Genomic DNA, 22,338 nt, shown 5'->3' on the forward strand with positions numbered 1-22,338 from the left:
CCCAAACTTACTTTTAGAATTTTAACAAAAATACAAGCTTCTATAAGGTCTTCTATCGAAAGGGGAATTTTGACACATTGTTTTGTCTGCGTATCTTTTAATATGGATTTTTATTAATCATAAATTATTTATTGAAATCTTATTTATATTTAATGTTTGTTAATAATTAATCTCTACAATTGGACTGTTATAAATATTTACAGTGAATTATTTGCACTTTAATATTTTTTGTTTGTCTTAACATAAATAAGTTAAAATTAAAGGTGTTCTTTACTTAAATCACGATGTTATATTGTTACTAATATGATTGACGTATTAACAACTGAACAGCTTGTTCATCAGTTCTCTATACTAGACATGTGTTCAAAGAGAATGTTATAATGGATAAAATTAGTATTGAAATGTGTTTCTTTGCAGTACTCACAAGCAAACGTTCTCATGGGGGTAGATAAAAAAGTTATTTTTTTTTTCTGCCACTATGTTAATAATGTCAAAACTTATACAAATTTTGGTCATTCGAGTACAATTACGAGGACCGTACAGAAAGTAAGTTTCTCTGGGGCTGTATACAGAAATAAAACACAATTTCATGGAAATATTTATTGCAACAGATACAGCTATTTTCAGTGGTGTCTCGTGCCTTTCTTGGATGGGTGTTCACAAAAAAGAAGAGTAATGAATACACTGATATGTTCTCGTATAGCTGAGTCACACGTCAGAGATAACCAGTTCTAATATGCATGTACCAAATCTACGCATATAAACCAAAATTAAAACCATTAAACAAGAGTAGAGTAAAAGTAATTCATAGGACTCAACTTCACTGCTGTTGTAGATGGTGTTGAAGATCTGGATTTATTTGTAGAGAAGCTCCATGCGCCTAGTTTTGAGAGATGCAAACTTATCAATAACTTTATTATTGAAGTCTCTGATGTCGTTAACAAGTTTTTTTCCACTGCCAACATAGCCAATGTACTTAATCGGTCTTCTGTCATGGTGCGGAGGAATGTTTTAATCCTCTTTTAATGTAACATACAATTTCACACACGTCCGTCTCCAAACTTAAAGTGTTACTGTTTCAACTTTCAATACGTACCAATGCAGCTTGTATTTTCCTTACTTTGCTGAACAAAAGACAACAGAATCAGCTCCCGCGCATATTTTGAAAAGAAAGAGAAAACGAGGAAAGAGGGAGAAAGGAAAAGGATGCCAGACCCAAGGGAGATGGAGCATCTCTGTTTCTCTGTCACTAGCACGTTAAGACCTGTGCGAGCAGAGCTATTGTAACCATTGTAACAAACCAGAAAATATTCTCGCCTCAGGCTATTTCACCATGCTAGAGAAAAATTGTGCGAGCTGCTGTCAACCTGTGCAATGGAGATTTAAAGACACACGACACACGAATGGGACATTCTCTCGAGACGAAAAGTGTAGGAACGTCATTCCACATTGGAAAGTAATAGATGTAATAATATTAATACTGTAATATGTATGATTATTGTTGGTTTTTAAGGTGTTCACGTGCTCCTGTGCTCATATAGAGGAACTGCCGCTGGCTATTTTTCAACATATTCCTCACCAGAATTGAGACATTTGTCATACTGTGGGATCAAATTTGGTATCCCTGTGTCGTACAAGTCTGCTGCCTGGGATTGGAACCAGTGTGTCACAGCCGTCTGCATCTCTGTCGATTCCATGGTATGACAAATGTCTCAAATGTTGGAAATATGTTGAAAAATAGCTCAACAGTTGCTGTATCTGTTTCAATAAATTTTTAAAATGAAATTGTGGCTTCTTTCTGTAAACGGCCCCAGGGAAACTTATTTATACGGCCCTCGTAATTGCGCTCAGTGGTCAAAATTTGTACAAACACTTGTTTTGACATTATTAATGTGATGGAAGAAAGAAAATTAACTTTTTTATCTGCCCCCATGAGATTGTTTGCTTGTCATTCCTTTTACACACTTTACTGTCTTCACATCTTTAGTCCAGAATACAGTAAGAGACTGTTGCACCAGAACACAAATAGTGTGATCTCTAAGCTGCTAAAAATATACCTCAAAGGACCAATGACCGAAAATAATCCCGGAAGTTTGTTTCAGTTTTTGAAACAAGAAAGACACCTTACAGGAAGAAAATGTCTTCATGATGTACCGATAATGGATATAATTACAGATAAATAACCAACTCCTAATTTCTTTATATTAGCGATGTATGAAGTGGAAGGTGAAAGGAACTGGTCACCCTACTCCACTATCTCCTGGCTTAGTCACCTCATGCGTTTGCAACCTAGCTTCGGACATTTGAATAAACAACACAACAATTTCTTTATACTTTATTATGATAACAATTCCTGAAGCTTATGCAATATTGGAGTAGAATCTATGTTATGTTAAATAAATACAGGTATAAAAATTGAAACTCTAATTTCGATATTTATTTAGCTTCTGGGTTTACTTTTTAGGTACTCCTATGACCCATTCCAGCAATCGCCTAACGAAAACCCGGAAGCTGAATTGGCTATAAACGCAGGTGACTACCTCCTTGTCTGGGGAAACATGGACGAGGTATGATTATGTTATTTTCATTCTAAGTGCATGTATGTACAGCCCTAGACACAAAAAATGACCACTGTCCTGTAGCTTGAATTCGTCGAAGTCCACTTCAGGCAGCGCATTGGTTCACATGGCTAGAGAAAGGATATTTTGCACCTAATTTACTCCTATAGATTATTCAAAACACTTGACCTATAAACAGACAGAAAAGCAACAAACAAAGAAAACAAAGAAAAAACAGAGCAGAGTTGTGTGTAAGATATTCCTTGACGTGTAAATCTAAGCTCTCTCAAGGAATCAACGGAAGTCTTCTGAATGGGACTTAGCATATGGCAGCCAGTCACATTTTTTTGTCTAACATAAGACTGTACAAGTTTAACACAAATTTCAACACTATATATATATATATATATATATATATATATATATATTTACCATAAGATTTTCTATTTACTCTTCTTCATCTTCTACAGTTAGTTTTATCAGATTTCTTTTGAAATACAAGTTTATTATAATCAATGGAGTGATTGAAATACAGTGAAACCTCTCCTTACGGAAACCCCCAAAATACGGACACTCCTCATATACGGACAGATTATTATGTCCCAACTGAAATGATATAGAAATAATGATAAATTATCTCTCGTTTACGGACACTCTCAGACACGGACACGGACAGCTGTTTCACAGTCCCAAAGCTTGCCATAGTTCCTGACTGCAGACAGAACTTGGATTTGAAAACCTAATGTGTTACAAAAATGGAAAATTTAGTACAGAAATTCCTTTACATGAAACATAACATAAAGGTCTCGTAGGCTACCACTAGCCCAGCCGGCTACCCCTTGTTAGCTGGAAGTGGGTGGCAGTAGCGGCCGGTGATCGAAATCCTCGGTGAGGCCAGATGCAACTAGTTTAAGTGCCTCCGATAGGAAATGTTTATGATATTAATTATTATTATTATATTATTAATATCAGTATTACTGTATTATTATTACTATTATTAGTCTATTCTTATTACTATTAATGAAAAATAATTCACTCACCAAATAAGCTGTTATGCTCCGAGTTTCAGTGATTGTTGCAGTGCGATGAAGCATCCCATATTATGTGTTGAAATCCCCCTTTCTTTCTTTCTTTTCTTTTTATTTTTTTCCTTTGACAGCAGCAAACAAGGCCAAGAGAAGTTTATTTTGCATCACATTACCACTTAACCATTTACGTTGCCCATACCAGGATGCAATAGAAACTCGCGTTTTAAGATTATGTCAGAAAAATTATCAGCGATGTCGTAGGTATCTCGGTAGTCTCTCTCTTTATTTAAAACTTCCTTTCTTTCAGTATTATTTCTTCTCGAAAAAGGACACTCTAACAATGAATTAACTGCACCAGCATTATTTCTCGCATTTGTTTCTGTTTATAGTTTCCCGAAATATATAACATTAGCCCAGATTCACTATTGTACTACGAAGTACAATAGTACAACACCCTCGCTTAAGTCATAAACTAAGACATAAGGGGAGAGAATCGAGTGGGTCTCTGCCTGCCAAAGAGCTGGAATTTTGTTATTTATGGCCTAGTTAGGAAGACAAGTCACCACTGCTATTCCCACCCCACTCTACCCTTGAGGCCGGCCCATAGATGGGACGAGTGAAACCTGACCAGGCCAGACGAATTGTGCCTCAGCTACAACGTTTTAAGCGTAAACTCAAAGCCCGTGAAAGGACATGAATTGCATTAAGCCAGGCCTGGCACGAACGATTCTGGCCTCAGGAACAAATTTTACTGCAAAACAGGTCTATATACATCACAAGCCAGACCCGGCACGAGCAATCCCGGCCTCAGGAACAAATTTTACTGCAAAACAGGTCTATATACATCACAGTTTTCAAATGCTTCTACAGCGATATATGCTTAATTCAAATAACTAATACATTATATAAAAACACAAAATTTGATTTCAGTTAAGCCAAGTGACTGAGGCCCGGCCTCACTTGCCTCAGTCAATCAGCCGCCACTGGCGGGTGGATAAACAAAGTCATAAAATTTAACCTGTCTGATGGGTCCAAGGTTTCCGCTATCGTGAAATTGTATCCGACACATGATGGACTTAGTAGGATTATTCTCTTCACTTCAATCAGTTGTTCTGTTTCGAGAGACATGGCACCTGAACGTAAAGGTTAAGTTGACAACTGTAAATTACAGTACTGTATAACTGTAGACCTACAATAAAATTGCATGGCACAGTACTGTATTTTTGTTTTTTGGTCTTATCTACTGTAGTTCAAAGTCCCAAAGAATTTACTGTAGTACTGTATGCTGTATTTAGAATTAAACAACAGTAATACATTTCATTTAAAGCGTGAAGGGATACCTAATGCATATTATAAATTTACTGTTAGATTGGTGAGCCTCCCTCCCAGTAAGGGACACCTCCCAGTTGCGGACAGATTGTTATGTCCCTTCGATGTCCGTAAATGAGAGGTTTCACTGTATATTAAAAAAATAATGTCATTCAGCTATGCTTCTACATTAATCAAGAGAGGCATCGTATTTCTGCCGTACTTTAAACAGGTTACAGATCGCATCAGCAAGCTATTAAAACAACACGACGTAGAGACAGTCTTCCTTCCAAAAAAACAGACCCGCAGTTGGTTATGTTCGGCTAAGGACAAACGTGACTGATTATCGACTACTGGAGTTCAAAGGATCCCGTGCTCCTGCGGCTCAGTATACATAGGGACGACTCAACGTAGTTTCAAGACCCAAATTTCTAAACATTGAAGAAATTGCCGCCTAGGCTACATAGACAAGTCAGCAGTAGCTGAACACGCGTATAAAGAAGGGGAGCACAACATCAGGTTCAAGGACACTGACATCCTAAGCGGGACACCACACTTCTATCCCAGATTACATCAAGAGGCCATTGAAATCTACAAACACAAGAACAACTTCAACCAGAAGGAAGAAGGCCTTAAAGTCAGTCAAGCATGATACCCAGCCCTGAGAAACACACGCATTAAACCATTCATACAACAGCCAAACACACCGGTAACTCATCACAACATGTCGGCCACCGGTGCGGACCGTGGCAACAACTGCGAGCCAGGATCCATCCTGGGCTTAAATACCGCAAGGCAACCAGTCACAGTCCCAGTCGTTCCCAGCATGCTAAGGAGATCTTTGTGCTCCCATGTGCCACATCACTGACGATGTCTGCCATAGCAGCAGACGAAACATATGGTAGCAACAGACTACAGTCCTTTAGCCCGGATAACATCGATCCATATAACGACGGTCGTGAAAGCCTACATTCCAGAATTAGTTTGTGAAGTGTTTATTTATTTTTCCAAGTTAATAGATATGGTGAGCATGTAGTTACAGTTGTTTGCCACCAGTTGCTCTAGTGATGTTATGCTAACATGTTGTCATAGCTCTGTTATCACACAGTTTCCTTCCTGTATGAATACCTATACTGTGCTATTAATGTTGCTGAACTAAACTTAACTATGTATATTTTATGCAATAAAGTTTTCTTGGATTGAAAAAATTAAGTCTTTCAGAAAATCATTTTTTAAATTTTGGATGAAAATTACGCATCCATCTTGCATTTTCCCGATGCTTTCCACAGACCTATGAATTAATGAATGATTCTTACTTTAAAATGTGTATAATGACTATTGACTGTATGAAAAAGTTGTTAAGATGTCAAAAACATACAAACCATGCAAAGTGTCATTAAAATACCTGAAAAGAGAAATATTGAGCTATTAGGGAAAACAAATGTAAAATTTAAAGTTTCGGAAAACGAGCAACAGAGGATAAATTTTTAAAGGAACTGATAATGTAACATGCATATCTAGAGAGATTTAAGAAATTCTTTCACTACAAGACAGAAAAAAGTATATTTTGTAAAAAAGACATAAATAGAAAAATAGAATTTTTTTTTTTTTTTTTTTTTCATAAAAGTGTACTTTCTCCCTTAAATTACACATACAACAAAGTGATTGGTCTAAATTTCAGTTTATCATAGGTGCTAAAATTTTCACTTAAAATTTACGTCTAAAAATATAAAGGTACGGTATGGGTTATGTGGTGAGTCATATTTATGAACTTAGTAATGTGTCATACTGGACATGGATTAGTGAAAACGTGTGGTAATTATAAGATTCGCGCCTTTGTGTATTGATGACACAAGAATATTCTTTTTATTATATTTAAAGTTTTATCCTCCAATATTCAGCTAAAAGTGGAATTGTGGTATACATTTTTTCCGTACTTTCGTTTTCTCTACCATTTTGATTACTATCTCATTGTTCTCTTATACCATATCACCACTCCGAAGAAATCTTCGTACCTTCACATTAAATTGTTGTTAAATAATGAAGCTATGTAATCTACCTATTGTCCATAAACACTTGAAAATTTACAGCTGCAAATTTTATTAATATAAATTAGGGAAATTGACCAAGTGTTATTTCTTGGCGTAGTAACATGAGAATCTGTTGGAAGAAGTTGGAAGTACGAGTATGTTTGAGAAAAGTATTTTAAATTCTGTCAAAGATTATAAATGTTTTTACAAAAGTCGCCTTTAGCAGAGAGTTGTTTTATTTGTCTATTTCCTAAGTCCTTCTGAAGTTGTTTTAATTAGTCTTGTTTTGTATTTGAAGGATGGTTTCTTCGATGGAGAGCTGCTAGATGGGAGACGTGGACTAGTGCCATCTAATTTTATTCAGAAATTAGTTGGTGACGACTTGTTAGAGTTTCACCAAGCAGTGGTACAAGGCCTTCGGGACGGTGATGACAGTGGTTCCACAAACATAGCTCACGATCTGGCCCAAGAAGCTCTTGCCTTAATGGGTTAGTTACAAAAATATTATTGCATATTTGTTGGCACCACAAAGTCTAGTTTCTATATGGCCTCACATTGTTCCCCTCACTTTACAACAGTGGCTGTTGTAGCTACAGGCATGTTACATTAGCATGCACCAATATTGCTTAGCATTCTGTGATTTAGACTGCTAGTTTGTCTTTTTTTATATTTTTTGTTTGAAAATTCATATTTGTTTCTGTATAAAACTTGAATTTTTTGTGAAAAATTATTATAACTTGATTGAAATTCAGTTTTCGTGTTAAGCACATATACATAGCTTGCTTATTGATTAAAATAAACACAATTTGTACATTGATGTAACATGTGTTGTAGTGAAATAAGATAAAAAGATTAAATATGTGATATTAATTTAATTGATGAAGGATGTAATGAAACGAATAGCTAACTATGGAAACTAGACTCAATTTTGGATTTGTGTGGATTCCAATATTTTATTCTGAACTAATTTTTTGAATATGTGGACTATTTGAGTTAATAGTAGCAATGTTAGAATTGTTCTATATATAGCTGTCTAGATGAGGTTTCAGTATTAATAAAGTTCTTACTATTTACATAGTCAAAATTGTTTGCGAAAAATTCAGGGATCCCAGAAAAAATGAGATACTCGTAGACTGTCAGCCACCCAAAGAGTCACAGAGGCACAGGGTGAACCAGCCAGAGCTAGACTCCTAACTGCACTCATGGCGGCTGATTCATGCATAACGACGCTACCATATATGGAGGATTCGTTCCGCGCTTTTGTCCAATTATTGTTCTTGAGGTGAAACACCCTCTTTGTATGAACATTACTACTTGGTGTGCTTAGAATAAAATTAGCCAATTTCTCCAAATTTATAACATTAACACTGTTTGATTTTAACAGGGAGCACTAAAACCCATTCTTGGTAAGCACTCTTTCTATAAAGACTACATATTAAAATGCATCTCTTGAACAACAAAACTCATCACATAAACAATCATCATTCACGGCAAAATTAAATGTTTAAATGTTTAGAATAATTATTTTTATATTATGCAAAAATAAGGGAGAAAAATGCTCGAGAGAAGGAAAATATGGGAGCTAGGAGATACGGGAAATACAGGAGGGTTGGCAACCCTACTATAGACACAAGTGGAAAACCGTGCGTTTTTTTTTTAAAGCAAGATGTAAAGCGCTGCAGCAGACCGTTCTTTTATTACATTTGCTTCACCGTCACTGCAGCAGAGCTGTAGCAACCATACAGCAAATCAAAACTTCGCTTTACGAGTTTGCTGCACGATCCATCATGGCAGAATGCGTATTTTGGTCTTTTGTAACGTTCATTATTGTTAAAATCATCTAGTAATAATAATTCCATGTCATTATCTTGGAAGTCGAAACTATTTAACATGTTCGGTTCTTTTAAGGTTAAATTTATTACTGCAGTAATAAAGCCAATATTAATTGTCCACCATTTTGCAGTCAGTTGACCTATTTACGTTTTTTTTTTTTTCGACCCTCATTTTGCTGCAGCAAAGGCATGAAGTACTTTACTGAAGCGCTTAAAAAAACGCATGGAAAGTTAGACTTAAAAGCACAAGAAAACGCGTTATTTTCTTGTAGATCACAGACACAAACAGGGAAATCTTTCAGTACGTCAGGTGGTCGTACATTTACCTACTGATCCGGAGCTGTGCTTGGACTTGGGTTCAATCCTTGTCTAGGCAGATTACCTGGTTGGTTTTTTCCGAGGTTTTCTCCAATGTAAAAAGTTCGCGCTATCACAGAAGCGAATTTTGCGTATCCCTTCCTATTGAGTATACCATGACTAGTTTGTGACAGTCATGCTAACCCAGTTTTTGGAAAAGTAGTGCAACATTAGCAGTAGATAAAAATGCAGTATGGGTTTTTAAGAAAAAATAATACCAGTATTGAAGAAATAATAGTCACAAAAATAGACTGATAATGTAAGTAGCGGTCCACACCTGTGGAGTAATGGTCAGCGCGTATGGCCGCGAAACCAAGTGGCCCGGGTTCGATTCCCGGTCGGGACAAGTTACCTGGTTGAGGCTTTTTCCGGGGTTTTCCCTCAACCCAATACGAGCAAATGCTGGGTAACTTTCGGTGCTGCACCCCGGACTCATTTCACCGGCATAATCACCTTCATTTCATTCAGATGCTAAATAACCTGAAATGTTGATACAGCGTCGTAAAATAACCCAATAAAAAAATGTAAGTGGCGTTAAAGAAGCTCCAGAAAACGAAGTCTGCTGAAATGCTATAGAGCAAAAACATAAGTTTACTTCATGCCTTTTCTGAATTGCTCATTATTCTTCACTTCTATTCAATTTGAATGAATATTCAATTGAAGAATATAATCCCAAAACGTGTTAAGTCCATTTTTATTAAAGGACTGGGCTAATTATTTTATCTACTAGTCTACGGACTGAGAGAATTTTCAAGTGACATGCACAATAACACAAACTTTTAGACAAGGATTGGCGTTGTTTTGGAAGAAAACACGCTTAAAATATAATGATAGAGGTTTCAAACATAATCATATATATGGGCTATTCCATCTCAACTCGACCGAAATATAGAGAAAATTGACCTTGAAATTTTTAAATACAATGAAACTTTTTCTGTCCGTAGACAACTGTGATATAATGCTTTGTGCAAAGTTTGAGGCATCAGAACTTAATAGTGTTTAAATTAATAATATTTAAATTTATCGTATTTTCATAAAATTAGCAACTTTAAACTGTTGTGGCTCCGAAACCCTTTCACCCAATGTTCAAAATCATGGTTTATTTTGATGCTGAGAAGTTAAAGTTCATATTGACATGTAAACAGTTTTTCTTACTCTTTATGGAAATGGAGAAATTTAGATTTTTCTTCATTAAGACGCCTTTGGCCACGAAAAAATATTTTTAAAATATATGGTTAGATTCCCCATTGAAAGTACAAATAAACACGTATTTTTTACTGGTGGTACGTTGATAAGAAAGTATTGAAAATATCAAATAAAGAAAATAAATAGTACGCGCGTGAAGTAATCAGCTGACTGTGAGACTGGAGGTAGTCGAGACAAGCAAGGCCAGGAGACAAACACGTTATGTGTCGTCTAGCAGTCATGGCTGGGCTAGCTTTATCACAAGTTTTCATAAACACAGGAGTAAAATGACGCCCAATGCTCGCTTATCTTAGCTCTCGGCCAGTGCGTGCGGTATTGGTGCAGTACTGCGCCGTTCAAGTCTAGGCGTGTGAAAATAATTTATTTAATACCCTCGAAACTTATTGCCGAGCCACTAAGCAAACAATGCCGAATCCCTCTTAATAATGCAAAGTTTTTTCTCAATATTTTTTTTTTACATTTTTACAAATGTCCAAAAAGCCTAAAAGCAAGTAAAATCAAATTATCTGTCTCTCTGTGTACAATAAAAAATAAGGATTACTTCTTAACATAACCTACCAAATGTCATCTTCAAAATAAGCTCTCATTCAATGTTCTGCAGTAAATGATTCCAGAGTTCTGAGCGCTGAAAGAGGCTTGTTTTTATAAAATATGCTAAATTTGTCGCTCAGTAATACGAAAACCGTTTGACTTTCGATAGTATATTTTTGAAAATGCACTCTCCTCAGCAACTTGTGTAAGTAGGGAAAAAATTAGAGTATAAAAAAGATGCGAGGTTTTTTACTGATCGATTTCATATGGAATAGCCCATGTATAAATCATAAAAATGACCAAATGGACTGAGTGAGTTTTGGCGTCACACTCTTCAATTGTGTCATAGATAAAATCTTATGTAAAACTTTTGTTATAAGTCAAGACATGCATACATGTAACATAGTAGAAGTGGAGATGTAAATGTCATGTTTTCACCCGACACTTTTTAATCACCGGAAGCATCTGGGATCCCTAGAAAATATTGCTTTAGTCTGATGTAAACGTAAGAAGTCTTAATTTTAAAATGATTTCATCTGTTAATTATTAGGAATGTAATTCATCATTCAAGAAAGTTGAAATGAGGAAGGAAAATAAATTAAAATTTAACACCCTTACTCTATTATTAGAATTGTTTATATCGTATAAAAATAATGAATTTCTGGCAGAACACCAGTACATAAATAAAACGCAACTATCAAAATCAGAATTAAATGTTGGTATTCTCACACATCTTTTGGAGCAAATATTCACAGTCACACACACTTGCCCCAACCCGCAATTTTTGCAGGAATATGCATGGATTATATTATACATATATATTCAGCACCTCGGTTAGATTTGTGGGACTGCTTGTAACTTCATGTTTACTCGTCTCCAAGCCATTATTACTGTAATTGTATAACTGTATACTATTTCTTAAGTCTCAGCAATATTTGATTATGTGTCCTGAATTCATTACATAACTTCACATATTTTACTTGCCAGAGTGTATTTTCACCGACACATACTTCGTAATTAGTAATGGGACAGTGCTTTTTTAGTAATGTTGTTTAACTTTTAACATATTAGGAAATTTACAGATTTCAGATTTAATTCTTCATCTGTAAACATTCCCTTCACTAATAAGTTCAAATATAATAAGAATATGGTAGTCCTACAGGTCAAAACCAAGAATTTCTCGTTCATGTTCCGAATGTTACGTTGTAATTACTTTGTCTGTGCATGCTGCAACTGTGCTGCCTTTGCAAGCGATGAGGGGCGATGGGGCAATGCCGCTGCATCAGCCCCGGCCTTCCCAGGGGGTTCGGTCCCAGCCCCTTTTGGGGAACCCCATGGCCTCCCTCACCAGGATATGCAAACGGGTCCTGCCCAAACTCGCGCACTCGAATGCAATCTTAAACAGTACGTTATTGCTGCGTCTGTCTGGATAACCCCTTCTCTCCTCACCAGGGTTGCATGATTTTATTAAATTATTTCTTGAATGAAACTTCATATAAATACATATAAATTTAAACTTAACTTGGAGACCAACTTAAAAAAAAAACTTAACTGGTTAATTGTTCACTAATGAAAATAGTTTACTGTAATGTAGTAGAGAAGGATAAGTTGAAACATAAACGTGAAGTCCTACATGAATATGAAGTTATCTGTAAATGCACATGATTTATAAGTAATTTATTACTACATTTTTGAATTAGTTATAGTGATATGTTTTCGGAATTATGTTTACTTCAGCATCTTGACGCCTGTATTAGAAATACTATACTTTATCAATAGCATTTTAGCTATTTTCCCATATTTATTTTCAGAAAAAGAAACCATTTCCACAGTCTCTTAAAATTACTTTCGCATTTAAATTTTAACAAGTTACTATAAATTTCTGATCTAAAATTAATCCCCTGATGATTTTAAAGAGCAATTCTAACGTCTAAAAGAATTCACTGTTTCTTTCACCTAATGTAAGAGTCTGCAAAATGTATGGATTCCTTTTTATCTTCCTAATAGTCCTAGGCCTACTGTAATAATATTAAATTCAATGAATAGCACATTAATGAAAATGAATAATCAAATTACGTATTACTGTACTTTTTTATACTTTGGGTTTTCTAGGCGGTTGAAACTTTTTGTGCACTTCTCTCTGAAACTTCATAGTCCCAAAAGTGGTGGTTTTAGCGGATTGACCCATCCAACAAAGTTTAAATATCCCCATCTGTTGTTAAAATGAAATGTTCTTGAAACGGAAACTACGCATAAATGAATTCTTACAATTTCTTATCTGTCAGAGTGACTCCTGAGCGAACAAATACCGGTTACTTAATAATGTGCAAATATTAAATATCAGTTTAACTATAAATAATTGCATTAATATATTTTAGATAAATTGATTTACCTAAATAATAGGGACCTCACTAGTTCTGAAGATGGCTGATACAAAGTTGAAACTAGTTAACTAGATAGTTTATCACTTAGTTTTCTTTGACACTAGACAGTTGTTAGTACCTATAACTAAATTCTTAACTAAATAATGTATTTTATATACTGAACAGTATCCGTTTTTGAACTTATTAACAATGAGGTAGTGACATGATCACAGGAAAATACTTTGCTGAGCAGTCTGTCTGTAGTTAGTCATTGTTATCTAAGTTATTGCTGTGCAATTAATTAACAAGAAGTATCCAACAATAATTTTTTCACCATGTAACATGGTAAACATAAATTCCTTCATACATCATTGTAGCCACTGGCATGGCTCAGTCGGGTAAGGCGCTTGCCTGCCGGCTGAAGTTGCGTTCGGGGGCAGGTTCGATCCCAGCTTGAGCTGATTACCTGGTTGGGTTTTTTCCGAGGTTGTCCCCGACCGTAATGTGAATGCAAGGTAATCTATGGCGAATCCTCGGCCTTATCTCGCCAAAATTTGGCATTCAAAATGGTACGAAATTTCTGTTTGCACTGTCTTATATTTGTTTCGGAGTTATGTATTACCTATCATGAGGGAGGCAAAGAAAGGGGAATCTGTCTGTTGGATCAGTTATCAGCGATATGATATGATATGAATCCTGTTTAGCACGCTCGTAGCGCGGGCTAGCGAAATGTCTATGAATAGCACCCTATATGTCTCTTCATCTATGATACCGTGCAGAAACCCAAACAACTTGTACAGCAATGGAAATAGTTCTTACAAAACGCATTTCGAAATTAGCAATTTTTTTTTTGGGAAGTATCTGAGTGGGTGTACTAAAATATTTTGATTAATAACATTTGGTAACCATCACAGATAATTCTGTAGGATCAGAAAAATTAATCTTTACATAGATTTTCTTTTTTTTTTATTATTATTATTAATGTAAATCGGCTATTTTTACTTCTGTACCGGTAGTCAATATTATAATTTAAATTGATTTTAAATTAAATAAATATTTAATTTGAATCGAACTACTAAGATTTTAAAATCATGTGATGCTTTATACTGATATTACTTTCAAAAAGGACATTATTAATGTATTTCTAATTGGGGAAAAATATAATTTCATTGATAACAAGAATCAATTAAATTACACATAACTATAGTACAATCTGTTAATACATTCTTTACATTAATGCCATCGTAATTTAGAGCGTTTTCTTTCTGATAGTAGGATATCTTTCCTTTAATATTATTCTCAAATTGAACAGGTACTAATTTTTTATGAAAATGTTTAGTCTCTTAACAATGTAATCATAAGCTAAATGTTGTTTTCACGCAAAAGTGTAAGTTTTTATGGGGATATTGCCAGAATTTCAAAATTCTTCATTTTACCTATAAAATGGGAAGGAAATCATTCAGTTATAAATGGTAGTGAGAACGGAATACGAGATTAAAATAATAATTTTGTTAAACACTATACAAAAACCTTCTGCTGTTATTTTCATGTATTATATGAGCAATACTGTATACATAAAAGATTGATACTGAGAATATATGCAGATACTTCATAAGTTATTAATTATAATTTTATTATTGACTAATAATTTTTCTCTAAACATCAGTTAGTTCCAACAACCCTGGTCCATATAATCCCTCGTTATGCAACAGACCTTTGCGTAGCTTCTAGCTTAAAGCAATGCATGTGTAGCTTGTTTTAGTGCATTCAGTAGTGTAGGAGTAGTTCTGAAATTGTATTTATTTTGTTTAATAATTTTCATATTGTTTTAAACAGTCACGTCACTGATTCCAGATGCAATGTAATTATGGACAACACTGATAGTATTCTGATGACTCCAAACTACATTCACGTGCTCAAAAAATACATACCGGTATTTGAAAACTAAAATTGTAACTTCATTTATACTAAATTATATGTCGATGTCTGTAATAAATGAGAATATGTATAAATATCTTCAGGAACCCAAATTCATGCAGTGACAAAATTATTTGACGGAATATAGTCCTAGATTTTGGTCATTGAAAATAACCGATGCACTATTGAAATATGGCTATTGTAATGCAAGCCATCTCAGTTGTAAGTCAGAGAAATTCTGGAGAAGATAGAAAAAATCTTTGCTTGGCTCTTCTGAATATGTAGCTTGTGCAGTCTCTACATTAACCAAGATATTTCTACAATACTTTTAAATGTTAATATCTGTTTTATGTCATTCTCGTGCTTTGTATGTGTCTGTTGGTTAGCGGTATTGTCATGGTAAGATATTACATAATGTAGATTACTTCACAACCTTCAACATAAACAAAATCATTAGTGAATGTAGTATCATACATAGTAAATGTTACAGATTACTGTCCCGAATTCTTAAAAGGAAGTATGTTTGAAGTGTTGTAACAACAGTACAATGACGATCATCTGTGGTGGAAATCTTGAAGCAGAGATTTTGCAGAAGTGTGTATCGCAATTTATTATACATGATATAAAGTATAAACTGAGATTTAGAAAATTACAATGCCTCGAATTGTGTCAAAATTATGCAAAACATGCAAATTTTACTGAAAAAAATATGTTAAACAAATTCAATTAAAACTTACAAAATTATTTTGAATGATAGATTGGAAAATTGTGAAGGAATCTTGATGCTCTTGTAAGTCATTGTCCCAACTCTTAAAAGTGAAGATATTGGCAGATAAACTGCCTAACTTTCAAGTCATGGAAGCATAAAGGGGATATAATCACATCATTGAAAAAAGTTATCTTTTAGGACTTTGTTGATAAACCGTCACAAGATAAGATCAGTGTTACTTGCTGCCTACTTATTATTATTATTATTATTATTATTATTATTATTATTATTATTATTATTATTACAGTAGAACTCCGATTATCCGTCACCCTATTAACCGATCGGCGGATTATCCGACACTCTATCTCTCTCTCTCTCTCCCCCCCCTCCTCTTTTTTTTTCCGAACAAAATATGAAGTCCTGTAGATTGTTAGTACGTATTTTTACTTTAAAGGATTATTACAAACCTTTTACACAGTGTCTAGTAAGAATGCTTCCACGCTCTTCTTATTTGTGGGAGAGGGTGTTTCTTTCCAACTTGTAAAATAGTCACTGCGGTATCTAGTTTCAAAGAAATGACCCTAAGAACTTTCACACAATTGCAAACCCATGCACCAATCAGTATTTGTCCTACTGTTCGAGTGGTTGTACAGTTTACTTTCGATGCAAAATGTCTTCAATGATCGTCGAAAAAAAACGTGTTGTGCTTAGAGTCGAAAAAAATAATTGTAAATAATTGAGAAGTTTGGAAAAGTAGAAACTGTAGCTCACGTCAAATGAGTACGAAACTGACGTTACTCTGTGCGCGATTTAATAAAATAAAAACAGTGATAAAGTGAATAAAGTACGAGAATAAAGTACAACATGACTTCTATCTTTCGACAGTCAACCATCAGGATTCCCCTGACCCTTAAAACTCGTCATTGACAATCGGACTTAAATTAGTGAACTTCTGATCCACTAACTAGCACGTTAAAAACATGACCACGGAGAAAATCACGAAATTATAGGCCTAAGTATTAGGCTTTTGCACATAATTTATGAAAATCTCTTATGGTACGGATTATCCGATTTTTTCGATTAACCGTTCAGTCCACCCCATTCATTACCACGGATAATAGAGGTTCTACTGTATTATTAATATCATTGTTATTATTATTACCGGTATTATTATTATTTATTATTATAATCATTATTATTATTATTATTATTATTATTATTATTATTATTATTATTATTATTATTGCGGTGGTGGTGGTGGTGGAGGTGTTGGTCGTTGTATGGATGGTGCTGTATTTTAAATTAAATAAATCACAGAATAATAATGCTGATTATTATTTTTATTATTATTATTATTATTATTATTATTATTATTATTATTATTATTATTATTATTAGGCCTATTACTACTACTACTACTACTACTACTACTACTACTACTACTACTACTACTACTACTACTACTACTACTACTACTACTACTACTACTACTACTACTACTACTATCACTATATTAAATAGTCTTCATTACAGGCAAACTCATATTATCTATTCTTTAACTTCAATTCTGATATAGGTCTGTCTTATAGTGTACATAGTACTGGGGAATGTTTTCAGTCTCTCGTTGTTAATTGGTAGGCCTACAGATTAACTTACACATCACATTATAATTAATATTTCATATGCTCTTCTCAGCCTTTCAAGATATATAATGGGTTAGTATAAAAATATCATGTGGCAGTGCTATGCAGTAGTACTCCAATTTTTTTAATCAGTTTCATAATCATTCCTATAGAAAAGGATTCCAAGTTATGTAGGGGCCTTATTTGGTGGAAATCTTGTCTTGTTAACAGAAAAAGTTTTCTTTCAGTACGGGAATATGTTGCGTGGCAATTGGATGCACAAGTAACCAAAGGAAAGGAGATAAATTCATCGCTTTGTATAGGTAAGCTGCCATATGTTTTCAGCGTGATGTATCTTCTGGTACAAATCTTTGGGTTAATTTATAAAGAAAAAAAAGGAAAAATTAATTTAATTGAAAAATTTTGAACTAACATTGTTTTATTCTTAAAAAGCAGCGTTAATGAACCAATTTTGATGAGATAATTGAATGATAAAAGTTATCCAATAAAAATAGGAATTTTCTATAAAATTTTGAAATCTGTCATAAATTCGAGAAGTGTTTTCAGAAACATAATTTAAACATAACATACTTCTGTTAATACCTCTATATTCTTAATATATCTAGTGCAGATCTATATTACTGTAAATAGAAAGAAATTACAGTTACTATGTAGTTTTAAAATCAAATTAGAGTAATTTACAATCTTTTTTGTTGAATTACTCTGAATTCAAGAAATGAAGATTAAGACCTAATAACATATGGAGCTCTATACACACACTCATTCTTCACCTTTCGTGATTTTAATCTTTAAAAAAACCATATGTAGTTTGTTATGCCATAAGACATAGATGAAGATATTTGGAGGATTTTATATGGTCTTTTTACCAGCATTTTAAATGGTTTAAAATTACAAATTCAATTACAAGTCTCTAAGTAATTGATTAACTAGCGGACTTACTCGTGTTAATTATGTAAATCTGTGCGGCTTACAGCTGTTTCGGTGCTTCACACCATCGTCAGAGCCTACTAGATCTCGGCGTCATCTCGAACTTCTCTGCCTGTTATGTGGGTGCGTTTGATTGTTGAAAGGTGTTGAAAAGTGGAGTCAAATAGTGTGTGTGTATTGAAATTGACTCCACTTTTCAACAATCAAACGCACCCACATAACAGACAGAGAAGTTCGAGATGACGCCGAGATCTAGTGGGCTCTGAGGATGGTGTGATGAAGCACCGAAACAGCTGTAAGCTGCACAGACTTACATAATTAACATGAGTAAGTCCGCTAGTTAATCAATTACTTATATTCAAGTGTTAAAAGTAGTGTATGCAAGATTCAAAATGGATTACAAGTCTCTATTAAAATTACAATTTACAGCTGGAGATGCCAATGGCTATATATATATTTTCATATTTCTTAATTAAATTGTAGTACAGTTTTTCACGGTATAGTAATTTCCAAACAGAGCAATAGTAAGCTGTCACCTCTTTGTATATGTAACATGTAGGCCTATTATTTTATTACTAAAAAATTCATATTTTTATTTATGAGCTACCAGCATAGCTCAGTTGGCAGCCACGTTTGCTTGCTGATCCAGAGCTGCTCTCGGGCGTGGGTTCGATTCCCGTTTGGGTTGATTATCTGTTTGTTTTTTTTTTTCGGTGTTTTCCCCAATTATAAAGAGGCAAATTCTCGGCCTCATCTCGCCAAATACCATCTTGCTATCACTAATTCCATTGATGCTAAAGAACTTAGTAGTTCAAACAGTGTTGTTAAATAATATAGTAAAACAATTAATGTAAGCAGATAAACAGTGACATGTATTACAAAGTTCAATATAATACCGTATATAATAAAAAAATAAGGTAACTACAAAACATGATCTTATAAGCGGAAAATTGTATCTTGCATTTATCCATGTTGCTGTTTTAACTTTGGGAAATATAATTAAAGCACTTTAAATAACATATTACTAATATTTTTTAGAGTTTTACAGCAAAAGTACATTATTCTGCAAACCACTTGCTATGGTGAGTGCACTTGTATTATTATCTTTCAATTTTTTACTGTTTTGGTAGAACCGTTTCTGCCGTTGAAATAATGCAGCATGTGAATGTGATGTCAGCATTCAATAGGATGTTTCTGGAAATAAAATTAGTTTCACTGTTGTCCATTATTACATTAACATAGGCCTATTTACATTTTAATGAAAAACAATGTTAGTATTTTTGCGAGTTTAAGACCATGAAAAAAACTCTCATTAACTTACCAGTACATTCCAAATATTAACATTTAGGCTGAAGTCAAACAAGGAGGGCATTTTATGAGTAAATTTTGTATATTTACTTTTTACGAAATGTATTGTTGAATATTTAGAGAGACATGAGAAACAGACATGTGTAAAAATGATAACCTTTAACATTTAGGTACGGTGAAAGAAGAAGTATCATTTTGTTAAAATTATTAAATACGGTAATTTTAATTCAGTAACTGACGAAAATAATAACAGCAACAACAATAACGTGACCATCGAAGGTGAAAATGTAGCCTGAACTTATGCTCCATTTATTCAAATTCAATTGGAGAAAAAAAAAGAGAAAGGTATAGTACCGGGCTAAATGTCATACTGAGTCTTTTTAATCATGCCTGTTTTAAGAGAACTAGGAATTTTTGTGGTTTTAAATGCGCCCTGTAATATTGACAGAATAAGATAAATATAATGTGTAAATAGACTTATTATTCAAGTTTTTGCACAACATTTTTATTATAACAAATAAAAATAATGTTTCTTTTAAAAATTTGCAAATATATGGAATTCTAGCGAAAATATTCAGTACCGTACCTTTGATTATATAACAGAACATTATCATTATATCTGTATTTTCCATTGAATGCCACTTTCTCAGTAAACTCGTTAATTGTCTTATATATCCTAATCCATTTTCGTAATTTTTCTATAATTTTCACAATATTCTGGTTGCTATTACGATATTTACTCCTAAGTTTGACTTCAGCATGTACCTATCCTGTGATGCAGAGCTGAAACAAAAACAAGTTCATTCAGATCTGTAAATAAAATAACTTATTTAGAAATGCTGCTGGGCTACCAGCAATGCAATTAGAAAATTGTCTTCATCTAAACAGAAATATTTAACGATACCAGCTTGCATTATTATTTGACAATTATATATACAAATGAGTGCAAGATAGAATTTATAAATAATTTCCAACCATACTGAACTTTTTTAATACACTGATTGGATGCTACATAATACGATTACAGCATGTCAATTTTTTAAATTTATATTCCAATAAAATTGCTTATAATAGAAGTTTTTAGTATATTCCTGTTACTTTTAATTTGAATCTTAATGTTTATAGAATAGCAAGTAGTAAGTAATTTAAATTTTATGCAATTTGTACTTAACATAAAATAAAGTCGTAACATATTAAAGATGACATAATTTGTTACAGAAGATGGGTACAACAAGCAACGATCTTTGGTTCCCAGTGACTATAGTTACATAGATTTAGAAGATATCCTTGAAGAGGACGATGAAGCCCTTGGTGAGCAGCTGGGCGAGGGACCAGGTAAACTTTCCCTCTGTCCATTTTTAGATCTTGTATTTTATCAGTTTAATTTATTGTTTTAATGACAGCATTGGCTTTCTGTACTTTAAAAATAAGATTTATAATTTGTATTACTTAGATATTTAGGCTACTCAATGTATGATATTTACCCTATTATTGCCGAAGATACATAATCACAACCAAGAAATCGTATCATCCAGAGTTGTCATTCAATCTTTCGTTGTTTTATTTTACCGAGTAAGATTACTTCGACTTAAACGAGATCATGAATTGTATCTGGTGTCTTTTTTATTTTATAGAAAAATTATATTGTTAATTTAATAATAAATTCAGTGTTGCATTAGATTTTTTTATTTTTGTTTAGTTAGCTATCGGCAATAAGAAGGTTAACATTTGCAATATTATTATGATTTCAGTATTTGACATTGTTGTATTATGTGACAATAAAAAATCTTGAAGTTTTTGTAGAGCCAAAGCTGTTATTTTTAAGACTGTTACAGATATTCCGCTAATATACATGAATGCTGTTCCAACACCTTTCGTATATCAACAGACAATTTCATTTTACTAATAAGAATTCGTTAAAATATTTTATAAACCTTTTTTTTTATAATAAATATAACTCAAATGCGAGGTCTGTATATATGCTGATATGTTTTCACTATGGGGAAGAACATTTTGTTCTATATTTTCTGAATAAAATCAGTACTGTATATTTTTATGAAAATCAACACTCTGACTTTGAAAGTGGCATTAAAATGTCTCTGTTGCGTCTAGTTTAAAAACTATTTTTATAATATTTAATATACAGGATGTTAAGAGTTTGAGTGCATAAATTTTATCAGAAGGTTCTTTGTATGAAATAGAACCAATACGGTACTTTTAATGAAATATTATTCTACAACGCATGGTTCAGGCAATAAAAAATAAATTGTGTGGAAAGTTTCGTTGTTGATGTTTTCATATCTCTTTAAAATTTTAAGATTTACTATGAATGTCACAATAGATATAAAAAGATGAACAATTTATGTCTTTGTCTTTTTTGCATAAAGTGAACCGTTTATTCACAAATTAATGCTCAAATTTTATTATCTGTATGTTCCGTGTAACTAAGCCATTAGTATTTATTGTACATAGCATTAATTTGTGAATAAACAGTTCATTTTATGCAAAAAAAGACATAAATTGTTTATTTTTTTAATATCTATCGCGACATTCATAGTAAACCTCAAAATTTTAAAAGGATATGAAAACATCGGCAATGAAACTTTCCATACAATTTAAGT

General features: G+C 33.4%; 1 protein-coding gene across 19 annotated transcripts in view; it reads left to right on the forward strand.

Moving 5' to 3' along the window:
- Nucleotides 1-22,338, forward strand: part of Rbp (RIM-binding protein) — a 409,454-nt gene that overhangs the window by 251,756 nt on the left and 135,360 nt on the right. For 10 of the 19 annotated variants that reach the window (XM_069827954.1, XM_069827942.1, XM_069827939.1 and 7 more), the window contains 4 exons: nucleotides 2,465-2,567; nucleotides 7,223-7,412; nucleotides 17,710-17,784; nucleotides 20,936-21,052. In XM_069827954.1, coding sequence (XP_069684055.1) covers nucleotides 2,465-2,567; nucleotides 7,223-7,412; nucleotides 17,710-17,784; nucleotides 20,936-21,052 — 485 coding nt within the window. The remainder of the gene's footprint in view (nucleotides 1-2,464; nucleotides 2,568-7,222; nucleotides 7,413-17,709; nucleotides 17,785-20,935; nucleotides 21,053-22,338) is intronic. The other 9 variants (XM_069827940.1, XM_069827944.1, XM_069827947.1 and 6 more) reach the window with 6 other exon arrangements.

This window comes from Periplaneta americana, chromosome 6 (genome assembly GCF_040183065.1).
Source record: "Periplaneta americana isolate PAMFEO1 chromosome 6, P.americana_PAMFEO1_priV1, whole genome shotgun sequence".
NCBI lineage: Eukaryota > Metazoa > Arthropoda > Insecta > Blattodea > Blattidae > Periplaneta > Periplaneta americana.